This window comes from Corythoichthys intestinalis, chromosome 10 (assembly GCF_030265065.1).
Source record: "Corythoichthys intestinalis isolate RoL2023-P3 chromosome 10, ASM3026506v1, whole genome shotgun sequence".
Classification (NCBI taxonomy): Eukaryota; Metazoa; Chordata; class Actinopteri; order Syngnathiformes; family Syngnathidae; genus Corythoichthys; species Corythoichthys intestinalis.
The window spans coordinates 9,913,249-9,931,972 of record NC_080404.1 but is presented as its reverse complement, the minus strand read 5'-3'; the positions used below and the strand labels follow the sequence as shown (position 1 = coordinate 9,931,972).

At 37.5% G+C, this 18,724-nt stretch overlaps 1 protein-coding gene across 13 annotated transcripts in view; it reads left to right on the top strand.

Moving 5' to 3' along the window:
- The window catches only part of dst (dystonin), a 255,373-nt gene that overhangs the window by 225,816 nt on the left and 10,833 nt on the right, over positions 1 to 18,724 (top strand). For 3 of the 13 annotated variants that reach the window (XM_057848279.1, XM_057848280.1, XM_057848281.1), the window contains 8 exons: positions 626 to 788; positions 2,076 to 2,230; positions 2,735 to 2,809; positions 3,077 to 3,094; positions 5,969 to 6,085; positions 9,565 to 9,682; positions 12,802 to 12,915; positions 17,322 to 17,500. In XM_057848279.1, the coding sequence (XP_057704262.1) occupies positions 626 to 788; positions 2,076 to 2,230; positions 2,735 to 2,809; positions 3,077 to 3,094; positions 5,969 to 6,085; positions 9,565 to 9,682; positions 12,802 to 12,915; positions 17,322 to 17,500 (939 nt within the window). The remainder of the gene's footprint in view (positions 1 to 625; positions 789 to 2,075; positions 2,231 to 2,734; positions 2,810 to 3,076; positions 3,095 to 5,968; positions 6,086 to 9,564; positions 9,683 to 12,801; positions 12,916 to 17,321; positions 17,501 to 18,724) is intronic. The other 10 variants (XM_057848274.1, XM_057848282.1, XM_057848278.1 and 7 more) reach the window with 5 other exon arrangements.

The window sequence follows — 18,724 nt, the reverse complement described above, 5'->3', positions numbered from 1 at the left end:
TCCAAAAGGTTCAGATACTTTTTCATTCCACTGTAAGTACAGGTAGTGCCCCGACTTACGTGATTTCAACTTCGTTGTTGGCCATTTTGTCTCCAGTCGTTTTTTACTTTTTTAAATCGCCTAAATCATACCTTATTGTACCTCATTTTATTAATATGACCGTTCTGCCCTTTAGCCAAATGTCTACTTAATTATAATGTTGACTTTTGTTTTGTGATGGATACTTTTATTTTGGCGCAGGAAGCGTAGAGCAGGTAGTAAGCACGCGATTAAAAGCGCATGGAGACAAGAAGAACAACGTATTTGCGCACATTAAGAAGAGTGCGTGCGCACACACAAGGAAGAGCACATTTACTCCAACGAAGAAGTTGCGTAGCCCAGTGAGAGATTACACTTTAGCTTGCTGTTTAGCCAGGATTTAGCTCCAACGTCTTGGTGAGGACAGTACAATGACGTTTAGTACATGTTTTTGCATAGTTATGATGGGATTTAGGGGGGTGCTTAGGGGTACTTACTGGGTTAATTCCGATTTACACGGAAATTCGGGTCACATCACCAGCGTAGGAATGAAACTTGTTCGTAACCCGGGGACTACCTGTTATCACATATCTTTCTTTCTTTCTAGTTGAAAGAATTCGCCAACTTTGACTTTGATGTGTGGCGGAAGCGCTACATGCGTTGGATGAACCACAAAAAGTCTCGCGTCATGGACTTCTTCCGACGCATCGATAAAGATCAGGATGGCAAAGTAACAAGACAAGAGTTCATCGAGGGTATCCTGTCCTCTAGTAAGTGGATGTCCGAAACATTATTGTTTTTTAAATGACTCCATATCCACTAGGCTGCAGCTATCAATTATTTACATCATTGATTAATCTATCAGTTAGTTAATGTGAATAATCGAATAATCGGATTACAGTCATTTCATGCATTGCAGAATACGTTTTTAGGATATGTAGAACAATTAAACAAGTCTTTATGCTTGCAATAATATTTGTTTTGGCCCGCCAAGATTACACGTTCAAATGAGCATTAAATGCGTATACATAATAACATTCCTGAGTGTTTTTTTCAAACAATTCAGAATTGCACTTTGGTTTCACAAGAGCAAAAAAATAAATTAATTAAAATACCTGATCTTAGCCTCAAACAATATAGAAACAATTGGCTAACTTGCAAAGCAAAAGTCCACAAACTAAATGTTATGAAATGCTAAGGTTTTTAATTTTCTTTTTCTACAGTGCTCTTAACAAATCTTTCAAATACATATTCCCTCAAAAAACTGCCAAAACAAATGCATAAACAAACATAAAATCATACGATATGGGTGTTAGACGAGTTATGGCATATTCACTATTGCCACTAGAGGGCAGTGTATCCACCCAAATCAATAAAACTAAACGCAACACTTTCAAAACAAAAAATTACAAAGTCTCTCTAACCAAATCTTCGAAGCAGCAAAATTTGATTTGAAGCTTTTTTCTAATTGAATTAATCAAGGTAATTGATTAATTGTTGCAGCACTACAATCTACTAAATACACGCCTGTACAGCGGGTACCTCATTTCGTAGTGCTTTGTTATGAGCTGGGTGTATAAACCCCTAATGGCATTACAATAGCTGTTATTTGGATAAATATTCGATATTTGCCGTCATTTGATGTGATTTAAAGGCCTTCAGCTGTTACACGTAAAGCAACGAAAAAATAAAAAGCAATTTCGATGTTTTTGGCAATTTTGTTGCTGAAACATTTTGGGTATTTGAATGAAAACCATCTTTTTCAAAAGTAGAGTATCTAAAAGAAGAAGCTCTTGATCAATTGTATCGATCCAGATCAATGTATCGTTACGCACCTATTTTGAGTAAAGTTAACAGCAATGAAATAATTGATGACTTAATCAAAATAATCAGTGTAAATATGTTAATTGTTTGCATAGTTTTTTTTCATTGACAATTATTCATGTGAAGCACTTTGTAACATTTATTTTTAAAGAAACTTGCCACAATTATTTTTAGCAGTATTATTGACAATTTCGAGCATTTCTTTTTTTAACCACTGGGTTATGTACCCTCAGAATTCCCGACTAGTCGACTAGAGATGAGCGCCGTGGCTGATATATTTGACCGGGACGGTGACGGCTACATCGACTACTACGAGTTTGTGGCGGCGCTTCACCCCAACAAGGATGCCTACAAACCTCTGACAGATGCTGACAAGATTGAAGATGAGGTAACAACAAATTTTCCACTTAAATCTATCAAATCATGTTCCTTAAAGTTTAAACCAATTATATTTATAGTAATAAACAATAAACGTTAACTTTGAAGGTAGATTACATTCCAAATATTGAGTAATACTGTACATCCAATTTAATAAGTCTAATAGCAAAGTTGACTCATTCATTATATAAATTTCTCAATTCCAAAGGAAAAATTACTTGGATAATATTTGTTTTTCTAAAGAGTTTGTCTAGCCAGCCAAGGGGGAAAAAATACAATTTCGAAATCTACAATTTAAGTCACACTTTGTCTTCTAAAAACAACACTATCACAGATTTTGAGATAAATCAAATAAAGACAGCATAAAAAACTAATTAATTAAAAAAAAAAAAATCTGAAAGAGAGCAGCATTTCTTCACTACAACAGCGTCATCTGCTGGTTAAAGGCCTGTTTACTTCATTTAAAAATTGCACTATAAAACCAAGGATTAGTTTTCCTGTTTTTCCTTTGTAGGTGACACGCCAAGTCGCCAAATGCAAATGTCCCAAGCGATTCCAGGTGGAGCAAATTGGTGCCAACAAGTACAGGGTAAGCTGAATTTTACTTAATTAATAATAGAATAATATCATGAAAATGTTTATTTTGGAAATAAATAAACTTTTTCATGGAAAAAAATTGAATGTCAAAAAATTGGAATGCAGTTTAATGTTTATTTATTATGGCATATGAAAAAGGTGTAGTTTACTGACCATTATAGAAAACTTTGAATGGTAGAATTTCCCGAGGTGAGATTGTGAACCCAGATATCAGTGTCTAATGCTAATGGAATTTTTCTATTGTTCTTCACACCACCAGTTTTACCTTGGAAACCAGGTAAAGGTTTTTTTCTGTGCATTTGTGTCTTTATATGGCTTTTTATGTCCCATGTTTGCTTTTCAATTAACAACGCCCACTTCCCTGGCTGGTGGTTACATACTGAAACTCAGAAGTAGGAAAAAAGAGTTGCAGTCTTTTTATTCAAGCTACAAATATTTGATGTCATAGAGGGTATTTTTGCTTCAAATCATTAGGAAACGTTTATTGAAAATTGTCAGAAACAAACAATTCCAACAAACATTTTTTATGTGTGAAATAATGTGAAAATAAACCATATATCCAAATAATTTATGTAAACTAAATTATCATGTGGTAAGTTCAATTAAAAAAAAAAAAAAACAATAATGATTTTTTTCTCATTTTAAACTAGTACTTCTCAAATAGTGGGGCGCACCAGAGCGATGCCAGGGGTGGCGCATGTGACCTCGGGGAACTACTAGAATAAAGCGAATGACATGTCATTGCACATCCACTCAGTGGGTGGCAATGAGCAATGGAGACATGAAGCGCTAAGATGAGGAAATATGATGAAGCGTATGTAGCTTTTGGCTTTGACTTTTAATACAGTGGGAGACAAGGAAAGACCAGTCTGTTTACTGTGTCTAAAAATGTTTGCAGCGGACAGCAGGAGGCGAAATCAATTAATACATCACTTAAAGCAACACTAGGTAACGTTTCAACTTATATAAAATATTTTCATAACATTTGTGAATATATGTCGGCTGACAACTAGTTGAATGACACCTCTCTTATATCTTGAGTGTATCAGTATCTGAGGAGGGTGGCAGATTTCCTGCTACAAAAAAAAACAAACAAATATGCTGACTCCTTTTTGGCATACGTCACTTCCCCCATTCCTCATTTGTTATAAAGACACAAAGATGGCACAGCGACAAATGAGACAAATTGTTTCGTCCAAGGAGACAAAAAAACAAGAAAAAGGGAGGCTACCAGCGTGTCCCCCTCCCTCAACCGAACTCATCAACGCTGATGAGTTACAAAATCAAACGTATCGCAATTTCAACATTGTCATATGCTGTTGTTTAGCCAAAACTGGATTCATTACCTCATTACTACTATTCAGCCTGCACACAGCTGCTGGAAAAAGAAATGTCATTCAATCCATCCGGAAGATCAGGAAACACTACCGCTTTTTTCCACCTGAGTCGCAAAAATCGACCAAAACTCAAAAGTTACTTAGTGTTGATTTAAAGACATTAGACCCCTATCACATTTATAAGCTGCTTGATTTTTTTTTCAGCGAAAACGTGCAGAATATTGCCAACAATCGTCCTGCTTTGTCAGTTTTATACAGGGGTCCCCAAACTTTTTCCTGTGAGGGCCACATAACTTTTCCCTTCTCTGATGAGGGGCCGGGGTCAGTTAGTAACAGAAAAAGTGTGACGATTGCAGGAGTGCTTAAATGTAAAAATTTATTGTTTTTCAGAAAGCCACAATCAAATAACCCTTTCTGGATTCTTCACAGAACAAAAGTAAATAAAATAAAATAACATAATATAATATAATATAATATAATATAATATAATATAATATAATATAATATAATATAATATAATATAATATAATAATAAAATCATAAATAATAATAAAATAACCCTCTCTGGGTTCTTCACAGAAAAAGCCAGGAAATAAATAACAAAAGTTAAAAAAAAAAAAAAAAAAATTGTTCAGGGGGCCGGACCAAATGTGGAGGCGAGCCGTATCCAGCCCGTGGGCCGTAGTTTGGGGACCCCTAGTTTTATATCAGTAAACCAGCGAGCACTGTTAGCATGATATACTTGACATACCAACTTGCTGAGTGAAAAATAACCCCACACTACAGCAAAAGAGGCGATACTGCCTGCAGCAAAAATAAAAGTTGTCCTTCTGTCCAATGACACTATCGTTTTTGTTGTATTAATATATATATATATATATATATATTTTTTTTTTTTTCTGTCTAATTAATTGGCATATTGTTCTCTTAGTTAATGTTGCCAATCAATTTGAATTTATTATCATTTACTGATTTTATTAAATCTTATTTTTCTGTGTCAAATGGTCAAAAATGTACCTTACTATTTGTATAGTTTGAATGTGACTTTTTTTTTTTTAATTCAGGCAAATTGATGCGCTTTAAGTCTTTTCTGTTACAGACAAACCGTTGTTAATAAAGTTGTTAATAAAGTTACTTTATTTTAAGATGATCTATATTACTTTTTTTCCTTTAATATAAAAAAGAACACAATGTTGAGGTGTAAATATAATAATGATAATTTAATTGACAGATGATACTATTTACAGTGGCGGCAGAGAGTTGTTGAGGGGGCGCAAAATGTTTACGTCTTCCTGGTTAACCGAAAATTATTGAGAAGCACGGCTTTAAACTGAATGAATTTGACCTGTATTATAGTTAAGAAAAATAAATAATAACACAAAAAATAAAACATTGGCCTTTTGTTTCCAGAAAATGCTCATGTAGTCCACTTTTGAGTTTCAGTTACTGTTCTGCATATGTGCTAAACACCATTTCAGCCTACATTTTTATTGGTTGTTCATCTGCTGGCCACTTAAAAGAATTAAAATGTGTGTGCTTGCTATGGGCGCTTCAATTTGGGAATGTCTTATCGCAACGTTGCCTGATGCTTTCTGAACTTCATGTTCGCGCTCTTTTTTTTTGTTTTTGTTTTTTTCATTTGACCTATTTTTCCCCCAAACAAAACAAAAGCATGTTTAAATGTAAAATTCATGACAGATATGGGTCACATTGTTAGGTTATTGAGGGGATGTATAATTGACATGGGTAGTGGAGTAGTGTTGATCTGTGTCCATGTCTCAACAAACAATGAATTGAATTAATTCTTTTGACAGTTTGGTCTGGTTCACTGCTTACATGACTCCGTAGTCGGCGATGAGACAATAGCAAACAGGGAAAATCAAAATCTAAGCCCTCACCTGCACGTTGCAGTTTTGGAAAGCTGTATCCTGGTAAATGGTTATTCTTCAAGTGTTTCTTGTGCCTTTTTTTCCTCCAGATTCATTACTCAATCTCCATCACCTTTAATGTATCTGATCACTAAAATCACCAGTGGCGTTGAATCATTTTGAGAATCATTAAGATTGCAAGATTCTGTTCCTTTTGAGATAAAATATGCTAGTGCCAGACACTCGTTGCAGGGTCATCAGTGTTTGCTCATGTTTGAGTGTCCCACTGTGATGGATTTAGACATTAGAGATAATTTGAACCATTCCTCATGTGTGTCGTCCGGCGCTAGCTGCCTTGGTTCTGCATCATTGTCAGTGCATCTTGGATTGTACTAATGAAGCGTGCAACAGTGTGCTGGAAGCGCACGAGTTTGCTGTCTGTGCGTCCATCGTTCCTGATCTGGACAGAAAGCATGCGGCTGTGTCAATCATGCACTAAACGCTCAAGATCATGTCCAAGTGCCTCAACTGCTCTCTGATCCCACCAGAAGCACATTAATCATGGCCAGGTGTAAGCAAGTTATAGCCCAACAGTGACCTCCGGTGGTGTCACTGGTATCTTTTTCTACTGACTTGATCCTTAGTTGCACAAGTGACAGGACCCAACACTCCTCCATTAGTGGGTCAAAAATGACCTATATTAAACTCAATGTGTTTATATGCCATTTTGGTGAATAAACACTAATACTACACTAATAATATTTAGTATTTAGGGCGAAAATGATTGCAGTTACAAATGCTTTGGTAGTAATATCTTTATTTATTTTGCTTGCAATGAAAAAACACAAAAGAGAATGTAAAAAAAAAAAAAAAAGAAATCATTATCATTTTACGCAAAACTTCAAAGATGGGCCGGACAAACGTATTGGCACCCTCAGCCTAATACTTGGTAGCACAACCTTTAGACAAAAGAACTGCGAACATCCGCTTCCGGTATCCATCAATGAGTTTCTTACAATGCTCTGCTGGAATTTTAGACCATTCTTCTTTGGCCAACTGCTCCAGGCCTCTGAGATTTGAAGGGTGCCTTCTCCAAACTGCCATTTTCAGATCTCTCCACAGTTGTTCTATGTGATCCAGGTCTGGACTCATTGGTTGCCACTTTAGAAGTCTTCAGTGCTGTCTCTCAAACCATTTTGTAGTGTCTTTTTGAAGTGTCTTTTGGGTCATTGTCCTGCTGGAAGACCCATGACCTCTGAGGGAGACCCAGCTTTCTCACACTGGGCCCTATATTATGCTGCAAAATTTGTTGGTAGTCTTCAGACTTCATAATGCCATGCACACAGTCAAGCAGTCCAGTGTCAGAGGCAGCAAAGCAACCCCAAAACATCAGGGAACCTCTGCCATGTTTGACTGTGGTGACAGTGTTCTTTTCTTTGAAGGCCTCGTCTTTTTTTCCTGTAAACTCTTATGTTGATGCCTTTTCCCAAAAAGCTCTACTTTTGTCTCATGACCAGGAAACATTCTTCCAAAACGTTTTTGGCTTTCTCAGGTACGTTTTGCCAAACTCCAGCCTGGCCTAAGTGGTATCTTAGAGTCCCTCTTCATTCAGACGCCGACAGATAGTAAGTGTTGACACTGTTGTACCCTTGGACTGCAGGATAACTCGAACTTGTTTGGATGTTATCGAGGTTCTTTATCCACGATCCGCACAATCTTTCGTAAAAATCTCTCGTCAATTTTTCTTTTCTGTCCACATCTAGAGAGGTTAGCTACAGTGCCCAGGGGCTTTACACTTATTGACACCTATGGAACTGCGTATGGTAGACACAGGAACATTTAGGTCTTTGGAGATGGACTTGTAGCCTAGAGATTGCCCATGCTTCCTCACAATTTTGCTTCCAAGTCCTTAGACAGTTCTTTGGTCTTCTTTCCTTTCTCCATGCTCAATGTAGTACACACATGGACACAAGATAGAGGCTGAGTCAACTTGAATCCATTTTAACTGGCTGAAAGTGTGATTTAGTTATTGCCACCATCTGTTATGTGACACAGGTAAGTAACCAGTGCTATTATTTACACAAATTAGAGAGGCATCATGATTTTTCAAAGGGTGCCAATACTTTTGTCCGGCCCATTTTTGTGTAATACGATAATGATTTTTTTTTTTTCCATTCTCTTTTGTGTTTTTTCATTGCACATCAACATAAATGAGGATATCACTACCAACGTAATTGCAATCATCTTCGGGGAGAAATTGAGCAATATCTGACAGAATTGCAAGGGGTGCCAATACTTTTGGCCAGCACTGTATATACCTAGTCTTTGTGGTCCACAGTTAATTTATTCCTGACACCCAAAGGTTCCCATTGGACTCCATAGAAAATGCATGTGGGTAATTTTTGACCCACATATGGAAGGTTGGGGTAGAAAATAGAAAAATTACAATTTTTTTAAGTGTATAAAAACTTTAAGAAATTGAATGGCATTATATCAAAAACATGTTTTTGAGGTTTTGAAGTTTTTCATTACAAAGATGTTTTAAGAAAAAAACCTCACCACTTATGCATCTAAGGGTTATACAGTACAGTGGTTCCAGATAATAAAAACTACAGGTAGTCCCCGGGTTACGATGTACCGGACTTCTGTGATTTTGACTTTTGACCATTTTGTCTCCAGTCGTTTTTGTGTGTGTGTGTCGAAAAACGGTACCATATTGTACCTCACAGAATCTTATTTTTTAACTTTATTAATATGACTGTTCTGCCCTTTGGCGAAATGTGTATTTGATTATAATGTGTTTTTATTTTGGCGCAGGAAGTGTAGCGGAGGTAGTAGTATGCACACGAGTAAGAGCGCATGTACGCACGAACAAGAACGTATTTGTGCACACGAAGAAGAGCGCATTTGCTCCTGTCATGCAGCCGAGTGACAGAAAGAGAGGGAAAAATGACAGTTTAGCTCGCTGTCTATCAAGAACTTAGCTCCAACGTCTTAGCAAGGACAGTACAATGATGTATAGTACATGTTATTGGATAGTTATTTTGAGATTTAGGGGGTATTTAGGGGTACTTAAAGTGTTAATTCTGATTCCCGCAGAAATTCAGGTTGCGTCACCAGCGTTGGAAGGGAACTCGTTCGTAACCCGAGGACTATCTGTATTGAGTTTTAATGTGCCATCAGTACTACAAATCAATTGTAAACGAATGGAAGTAAAGCCATTTGGACTGACCTTGAGCTGTTTGTGTATTTGAGAATGAAAAATTGATGTTGTTGTGTCAAAGTTTAATTTGTGTGAAACCTTTGCAACACACAAAGGAAACATGGTCTGATTTAGATAATTAATTATAGATCCCAAAGTTTTGCATGCGTATGGCTCTTAATTGACACAAAATATAAGTGATGTAAATGTCACACTCAGCTGGTTTCCAGTGTTGTTCTGGTTCAAGGCTGAAGTGTTCAAGTAGTCCTAGTTCACATATGCCCTCTTTGTTTTATTGCTCTTTATAAATTCTTCCCCTCACTCCTCCATCTCGCTGTAGTTCGGAGATTCCCAGCAGCTTCGCCTAGTACGCATCTTGCGCAGCACCGTGATGGTGCGTGTGGGTGGAGGCTGGATGGCGCTGGACGAGTTCCTGGTGAAGAACGACCCCTGTCGAGGTGAGTTTAAAAGTTCAGTTTTATGGCAGCGTGAAAAGTGTCACAAGCACTTTTTGGCACGCATCCTCTGTCATGTCTTTGCAAGCGCACAAGGTAAACAGGTAGAGAAAAAAGGCCCATTATATTACAAAAACAAGTGATAATGCACCGTACTAAAAATATACACTCACTGCCCACAACATTAAAGTGTATATGACACCTAAACTGAAATCTTAAATAGCATTATTTTTGGAATCAAAATAAAAAAATTGAGACGATTCAACTATATACAACAATTTGGCTAAGCGCAAATGACGAGAAATGCGTCTTTAAAGCTGCCGTTAAACTCCTCCTGTCATCATAGCGCTCTTGGCGCCTCCATCCTGGTGATGACGTCCCTAAGTGAAGTATTTAGCATTGAGCACAACGGAGGAGGAAGCGTTTTTCAGCAATTCTGGTTCAAGTGTGGATTTTTTGAACGATATTGTCGATCCAGAGGAAGTAAGTGACATACAGCCTTATATGTTTGAGTCGTATTTGGAGGAGGAGGAAGATTCAGAACGGGAAAAAGGCGACAGAGACAACAAACAAGAGGCTAATGATTGGCGCGGACTGCATGGGTAACATAAAATGTCATCATTGTTTTTATCTCTCTACTCCAATATTATTACACGATATTCTTTGTATAATTATTAATTCCACAACTACCATATAAATCATATTGTCATGACAAATAACAGTCTTGTGCTAAATGGTATATGAAAATATTAAAAATGCATTTATTCAGTATGACGGTTAAATTACTGCATAATGGTCAAAACTGCTGACTCCTTGGAGGAAAGAGCGTAAACAAAAGAAGAGGCGTGAGAGTTAACCCGAACCCAGCGGCTCTTCCAAGTCTCTTCCTCGCCTTTTGAACATGAAAAAGCACACAAAACTGCGCTGACTCTTGTCACACACAGCAGCGTGAGTGATTGCCCTCACCGATCGGCCAGCCTCCGGGGTGAGCAAGTTCCAGCGGACTACGATCACTCGTCATTCCCCTGCTGCAGCCCCGGAAAGCAGTCCCGCCGGACCCAGGGCAATGTCAGCGAGCATCTGGCGGGAGTGCTTGTTGCCTAGGATGCAGCAGGGGAATGAACACTGAAAATGGCGCATTTTTGGTGGACAAACCAGCAGACGTCAGGCGGCTTGTCACACGCCATGTTCGACGGCAGATGAAGGCAAGCACTCCCGCCTTCACCGGTCGACGACCGGCGGTTCGTCACACACCAGTGAACGCAAGTACTCCCCCCTTTATCAGCCGATGGTGAGCATTGTTACCCACAAAATGCAAGCCACCTCCGTATTAAAGTTTGTGCCATGATCCCAGTATTTGATATAACATAATACACGTGGCCTACTAACTTTCCCATCCATCCAATGGTCCCTCGATTGTTGGATTTGTTTTGCCCATACTTCGCTGTAAACATGATCTTTTGGAAACCCAAAATGGCTCACACCACTCTCACTGGTGTAGCAACAAGAGCCTGCAGCACATTGGGCTGGCGTGACGCGAAAAATAAATGGATTAATATGCAAAACTAACTGAATCCGCAATCCTTCTCCATACAATAGTATGGCTGTATAGTGAACATGATCTCATCCACTGACGTCACATCTGCTTTCTTCCTCAATCAGAGACTGGTCACTCATTTTCATGGCGTGGGATTCAAAAAGTTGAATAAATATATCGATCGCTTCCACTCACATCCAGGCGGTCCATTTCATTCAGGAGCATAAAATACAGTGTGTGATATGAAATAAACATGCTTTCTGGTGTCATATACACTTTAAGATACATCTGGGCTCTCAAGTATTTAAGAAGTGTACTTAATAAAAATCACCAGTGAGTGTATAAATAAAAGCATTTCTCAATCTTACAAGCAAAAATTAAACTGGGTTCAATAAAATAGTATGGTTTAGTACCGTATTTTTCAGACTATAAGTCGGAGTTTTTTTTCAGTTTGGCAGAGGGTGCGTCGAATATTCTGGAGCGACTTATGTGTTAAATTATTTACACATTATTATATCATTGTTGCTTGTTAGCATGTTCTCTATGCTATAGTTATCTGAATAACTCTCTAATAGCTATGTTACATTAACATACCAGGCACGTTCTCAGTTCGTTGTTTATGAGTCATGTAACGTTAGCATACCGTACACTTATTCAGCTTGTTGTTCTCTATTGTATTTTTATTTTAAATCGCCTTTCAAAACGACATGTCTGTTCCTGGTGCTGGATTCTATCAAATTTCCCCCAAAAATTGCGACTTATACTCCGGTGCGACTTATACAGTGGGGAGAACAAGTATTTGATACACTGCCAATGGGAAAACCCATTGGCAGTGTATCAAATACTTGCTCTCCCCACTGTATATGTTTTTTTCCTTTTCATTGCGCATTTTTTGGCTGGTGCGACTTATAGTCCAAAAGATACAGAATATCCTAGAATGATTTCCTGACCCATGTACAGTATTGATTGATTTTCGATTGCTGTATCGCCCAATTGTGAGCCTTGTATCGCAAATAGTAGCGTGAGGCTCCCAGAGGTTCCCAGCTCAACTGCAAAGTCTTCAAAAAGACTTTTTCATTCGGGACAATGGGTGTCAAATTCGTCAAGTCGTACGTGAAAAGAGAAAAACACCAGTGGTCTGTGGCAGTAGTATTTCTTCATCAGAAATAGTTGTATAGAGTTCATTTTGCCTACACTTATATATTCGTCAAACCCTTTCTTTTGTCCCAGGCAATAGTAGGTGGTTTTATTTACCTGACATATTTCAGCGGAAACATCATCAGAAATAGTTTGACGTGTTTTGGTCTTAAATTATATTTTTAAGCTCTTAAAAATGTCCTAAAAATCATTAAATTTGACTTTTAAAATGGTCCAAGAACCCTGTATTGGTCACAATATTAGCGTCAATTGCTTTAAAATTATATATTGTTTATTTGGTTTTTTGAAATATATTACAAAAACTGGCATTTGAACAGCAGTGAGTACTTATTCTATTCAATGTATACATTGAAATGAGTATGCAAACGCCTCATATTCTTTTCTTGTTTCTGTCCTGCTGCTCAACAACCTTCATCATTTCTTCTAGTTCATCACCATGGCAGCAAAATGTTGCGCTCCGAATCAAACTCTTCGATTACTCAGTCTCCTATAGGTTGGCAAATCTCACACTTTCTTTCCCTGCTCCATGAACCCACCAGTGGTATGTCTGTTCACGCATCCCAGTGTGTGCTACTTGTGTTGGGCCCATGGGTGTGTGAAGGTGTATTGTATATAGTATACAGTGCTCAGTGTGAAACTCAGCACTCATTCACCTTAGTGTTCATGCATGTTTGTTCTTTTGTGGTCACATCAGCTACTAGGGCATCTTTCTCTCCTCATGGGCATGCAAGCGGGAGGCCCTCGGCCGAAATTTTTTTGCAGCTCTCCCCTTTTGCTTCAATCAGACAAACAGGAATTACAGTTTAAAAAACAAACAAAAACAAAATGTACTGACTTTGTTTTTGACAAGGTGGGTGGCATGCAACTCACACTCAAGTTTGTTTTAACAACTAGTGAGGAAGATTTTTTTGTTGCAAGAATATTTGAAGACATTCATGCATATACTCGCTGGGCACAATATTAGGGAACCCCGTACAAAATTCTGTTAGACTTGCTGGACACATGTATTCAATTTGCAAGGCTTATTGAATAAATAAAAATGAAAGAATACAGTCATTCATACACAGTATTTGAAATTTAATTAGCTCTATTTATTATCTCGCCAATAATTAAAATTTCAAATTACTTCCTCAATGTACAGTGGTACCTTGACATACGATCTTTTCGACATTCGACGTAAAATTTGACTCGCCATTTGTTTCTACATCTGACGACATGCTCGAAAAATGACGACATGACAGCGCCGCAGACGGACGCATGTCGGATTTTCTTGTGAGAGAAATCAACATAGGTTCCAAGAAGGTTAGTGCAGGTGGTGAATCAAGGAAATGGGTTTTTTTCCCATTGAAACGAAGATGGAAATGATAGAAAAATTTGAGCGTGGGGTGCGCATCCGTAAACTGGCTCAACAATACGGCCATAGATTGTCGACGATCTTCACGGTCCTCCTCCGACCTCGCTTCGCCAATCTTTATAAGTTAAGTTGACGATTATTATTGTGGTGAAATCGCCAGCTTGGTCAGGTTTTTATCATTTATTTCAGAACTTGTGCAACACAACACGCCTACTGTCTGCCGCAGTTTAAGGTGTTCTCAACAAAACATTAAAAGAGAAAATAAATCTCAACCGCACCTTTCCCTCTTTCTGTCACGTCAGCAACTTGGTAGGTTCAGGTACAGCACGCAAAACACGTCTGCCACATTAGAACCCGATTCGTTACATTTCAGGAATTATTATTTTATTATTCAGTTTTTTTTTTTTTTAATTATTTGTTTTGCTATGTGTAATTGCAATTTGTAATAGTACCAGCAGTATTTATTAAGAATTTAGTGTAGGTTTTCGGGCTGTGGAACGAATTAATGGAATTATAATGTATTCTTATGGGAAAATCCTGCTCAACATACAACCATTTCAACTTCGTATGTAGAGTTACAACTGTATACAGGTTATATTAGCTAAATTGCTCGCAAAGAAATGTCTTGGGCATTCCAAAAATGAAAGATTAATTGCTATATATACTGTATATATACACACACACAGTGGTGCCTCTACTTACGAACGTCTCTACTTATGTTTGTGTTTGTACTTATGTTTATGTATGTCTGCTTATGTTTTAATGGTTGTAATTGACCCCACTATTACTAAGTGAATTATTTTATTATGTTCAGACTCACATGTACATCTTTACACTTGCTGAATGTGCCGGTCCATTTTTTTCCTCCTAAAAGCACATTTGATTGGCTAATAACGTGACCCACCCCCCCACCACACACACACACACACACACACTAACACACACACACATATTAGATATTAGGGATATTACAAGTTTTTTTTTTCCAGCCAGCGGCAGCCAATGTAAGAAATGTGAAAAGACGTGAATTTTGTGGAAGTAGGAAACACACCACTAATATTGCTACTGAAAGCCTGACCTGCATCAGAGTTAGCATAACGTTCAACTGTGTGAACTTGCTAACCTGCAAAACTCAAGTAGGATGCTGCTTAGAGAGAAGTGTCCTCCTGTATGTGTTTTCTTCTGTTAACGTTAATTAAACTGTGAGAACTGTAGTGAACCGAGGTTTACCCCCTTCTTCCCAATTTTACTTTTCATTTTATGTGGTCTTAAAGCAGCCCATAGGATCTTTCATTTTTTGTTGAGTTTGTGCTTGTGGACAAAATCAGTAGTGTTTTACTTGAACGATGCCTCAATTTTTATTTATTTTTGTTATTCTCTGAAAAATAAGTTTTTTCAGTTATATTTAATTTCTTTATTTTGACAATATTGAGTGGTCTTAAGACAAATGTTTATTTATTTATTTTTTAAATTCCCGAATAGGTAAGAGATGATTAACAAGCTTGTATTTATTGTGTATGTTAATATAACTTGTGTTCAAATAATGCATTTTAGATTTACTCATTAAGTCTGGACAATTTTCCTGGAAGTTTTCAAAATGTTTCTTTAGTATTTTTAGAAAACAAAGGTTTGAATTGAACGGTGTGGGCTGAACCGATACAAATAAAAGTTAGTATAAGTCAATACAGATTTATTTTGCATTTATCATTATAAATGTTTTCATTCTTTACTCTATTTCTATTTTACAATTATATTTACATTACAATTCTCATCTTTCATCGTTGATTAGGATTTATGTCTGAATACTGGGGGACTTGGAACAGATCAGGGCATTTACATGGAAAACACGTCTCTACTTTCAGAATTTTAAGTTCACGAAACTACTTTCAGAACCAATTAAATTCGTAAGTAGCAATACCACTGTACATTTATTTTGATTAAATATATTAAACATTAGGATATAATAACTACTATTAGAGATTCAAATGGAGATAAGTGATATTCTGGGACAGTACTTAAAGAGGATTTCAGATTTTTTGACATCAAGCTTAATTTTCGAGTTGGCGGGGGTTTAATTAGTCGGTGGAGTTGATTTCAACAAATTCCGCGCAGTTTCTCTGTTATATGTTAGTTTCAAGGCTATGGAGTGGCTAAGCTAGCGCAAGTCAATGGTCCCATCTGTGAATGCTAATAAAAAAAGAACGTATGCACACATGAGAATCATCGATGAACCACGCAATCATTAGTGTTGGCTATGTTTTCAGGATAGTTATTAAAACTTACCATTGCATGGCAATAATTTTAGTATGAACAGCAACATTTGTAATCCAGCAGCCCTGCAGGGAACAGGCTGCAGAGCTGAGTGATATTTTTTCCACCGGTGTGTTTATGTCGTAACCAGCAGCAAGTAACCACAGTTTATATTGTTCCTGGTTCTTCATTTGGCCATTTCTCTAAATGCACATTTCACCATGTTGTCGCTCTTCAGTGTAGATTGATGATGAATTCAAGTTTTCCAACCTAGGAAAAATATCACTGGAACGCAACTCAAAATGGGAGGCCATTGTCGCGAAGTCGGGAGAAAAAAAAAGTGCCCCGACTTAACAAGTTGCTTCAAGCTGACGTCACTTGACAAAATGGCGGTGCCTGTCGAAAAGTAGACTGTTAAAAAGTAAAACTAAAGAAGGCAGTTTTCAGTGTGTGCTATTTACATTAGCTGTCGTTTTTCCTCCATTATTTGATTAGTTACAGGAAGGCAGGTTTGCTGGAGGTGAAAATGTCTTTGGGTGACCAAAAGCAAAACAATTTGTTGTGATCAGCCATCTTGTTGTCTACATTCGCTTGGAATGCTTTGAGGTCGAAACTACTTCCCGCCTTACTCAAATGCAGCGTGGCCGAAGCACTCCTCTCAATTGTAGTCACATTACTCACCTAAAAAAATAGTCCTGCAGAATAAAATGTATTACGGCAGTTTGGTGTGACGTTTTGGCCGCATGGATATTTGGAAGAATGATCTGCATTTTGAATTTATTTGACTAAGTTAGGTGTGTTAATATCATTTTTTTATTGACATGCTAAGATGGGACCATTGACTCGGGCTAGCTTTGCCACTCCGGAGACATGAATATACCTGACAAAATTGCATGGAATTTGTTGAAATCAACTCCACCGACTACTTAAACCCCTGCTAACTCGAAGATTAAGCATAATGTCAAAAATTCCGCTTTAAGAGACCAAAATGTATAAAACAAGGATACTCTGATTTGATTGACACAGATAAAGCAGCAAGGTGTCTCGAAAATATGTAATTTACAAAGATTCTTCTGGTATACCTAATGAAGTGTCCTGTGGGTTTTTATATGAATGCACTGGATCAAATGCAGAATCTTCTTGTGTCAAAAACTCAGTGTGGCTGCCGTTGCAACACAGCGAAGATGTGCAACATGCGCATGTCCTTTGGTGTTGTTGGTTTCCATTCATTCACATTTATTGTCATCATCAAATGTTTACCATTTGAGACCATCAACATCTTTTCTACAAGAAAACAGAGGCATGCGAAGTTGTTTATTTCGATTTTGCACGCTTTCTTTCAGCCAAAGGCAGGACCAACATGGAGCTACGAGAGAAATTTATGGTCCCCGAAGGCACCACGCAAGTTATGGCAAGCTTCCGTTACCGGGGACGACGCTCTCGGCCCTCCTCGCCTAACAGGTCAATGTCCAGCCAAAGCTGTGTCATCCCGTCCAACCCGGCAGTAAACAGCACACCGAAGGTGAGAAGAATACAAGTTCTGTAGTTCTATGGCCTCTCAACTGCAAAATCATCCTTCTTTTGCCATTTCAATCTCATTTGTTCTGTGTAATTACAGTGGTACCCCGACACACGAACATCTCGACATACGAGCCTTTCGACAGCCACATAAAATTTGACTGGTCATTTGTCTCACATATGACAGCATGCTCAAAATATGACTGTTTGCAACAGCGTCGCAATTTTATTGTTTTCACACAAGACAGCAGCACGGAAGATTTTCTTGTTAGAGAAATCAACATGGGTCCCAAGAACGTTAGTGCAGGCGGTGAAAAAAAGGAAAATGGTGACGCTTACCATTGAAATTAAGATTGAAATGATGGAATATGTCTACGATCTTGACAGTCCTCCTCCGACCTCTGTTCGCCAGTCATTACACTGCAAAAACACACCTCCTTAAAACTATTGTTAAATCCCTATGTTTTCAGTGTAACTCTATTAGAAATAAGTGGAATTATCTACCAGTGCTTCAAGTAATTTTTTTCTCAGATTGCTTGAAATAAGAAAAATAGCTTGCTAAAAATAAGCTTAACAGACTTATTTTAAGCAACAAATTAGTATATTTAATCTTTTTAAAAAAAAGCTTGTTTTTCAGAAATTTTCTTAATTCAAGAATAAATATTGTACAAAACATTATTTGAAAGCAAGTTTTTCTTGATTTAGGTGAAAAATTACCAACGTTTATATGTATGGGCTTAATTAGAACATATAGTAATATTTGCTTAAAGTGGAATAATCTTGACGCATGAATCTGTTAACTAGTCTTTAATACCTAAAAGAAGATGGTGAAAATATTTGAATAGATTTACGAAATATAATCTCATTAAGACTTTATAAAATTGCAGTGTATGAGTTGTGAGGTGACAATTATTATTATTGTAACATCGGCAAGGAAGACGCCAGGTTCGTCAGGTTTTTAATCATTTATTTCAGAACTTGCGCAATACAACACGGTTGAACTGCTAAAACACACTAACTGAAAACTAGTTAAACATTTATTTCAGAACTTGTGCAATACAACACGGTTTAACTGCTAATACACACTAACTGAAAACTAGTTGAATTCCCTTATTTGTAATGTATATCTCCTAGAAATCTTTTCCTTTCGCCTTTTCCTTTCAGGGGTCGCCACAGCGAATCAGTTGTCACACCAACTACCTTTATGTCCTCATTAACTACATCCATA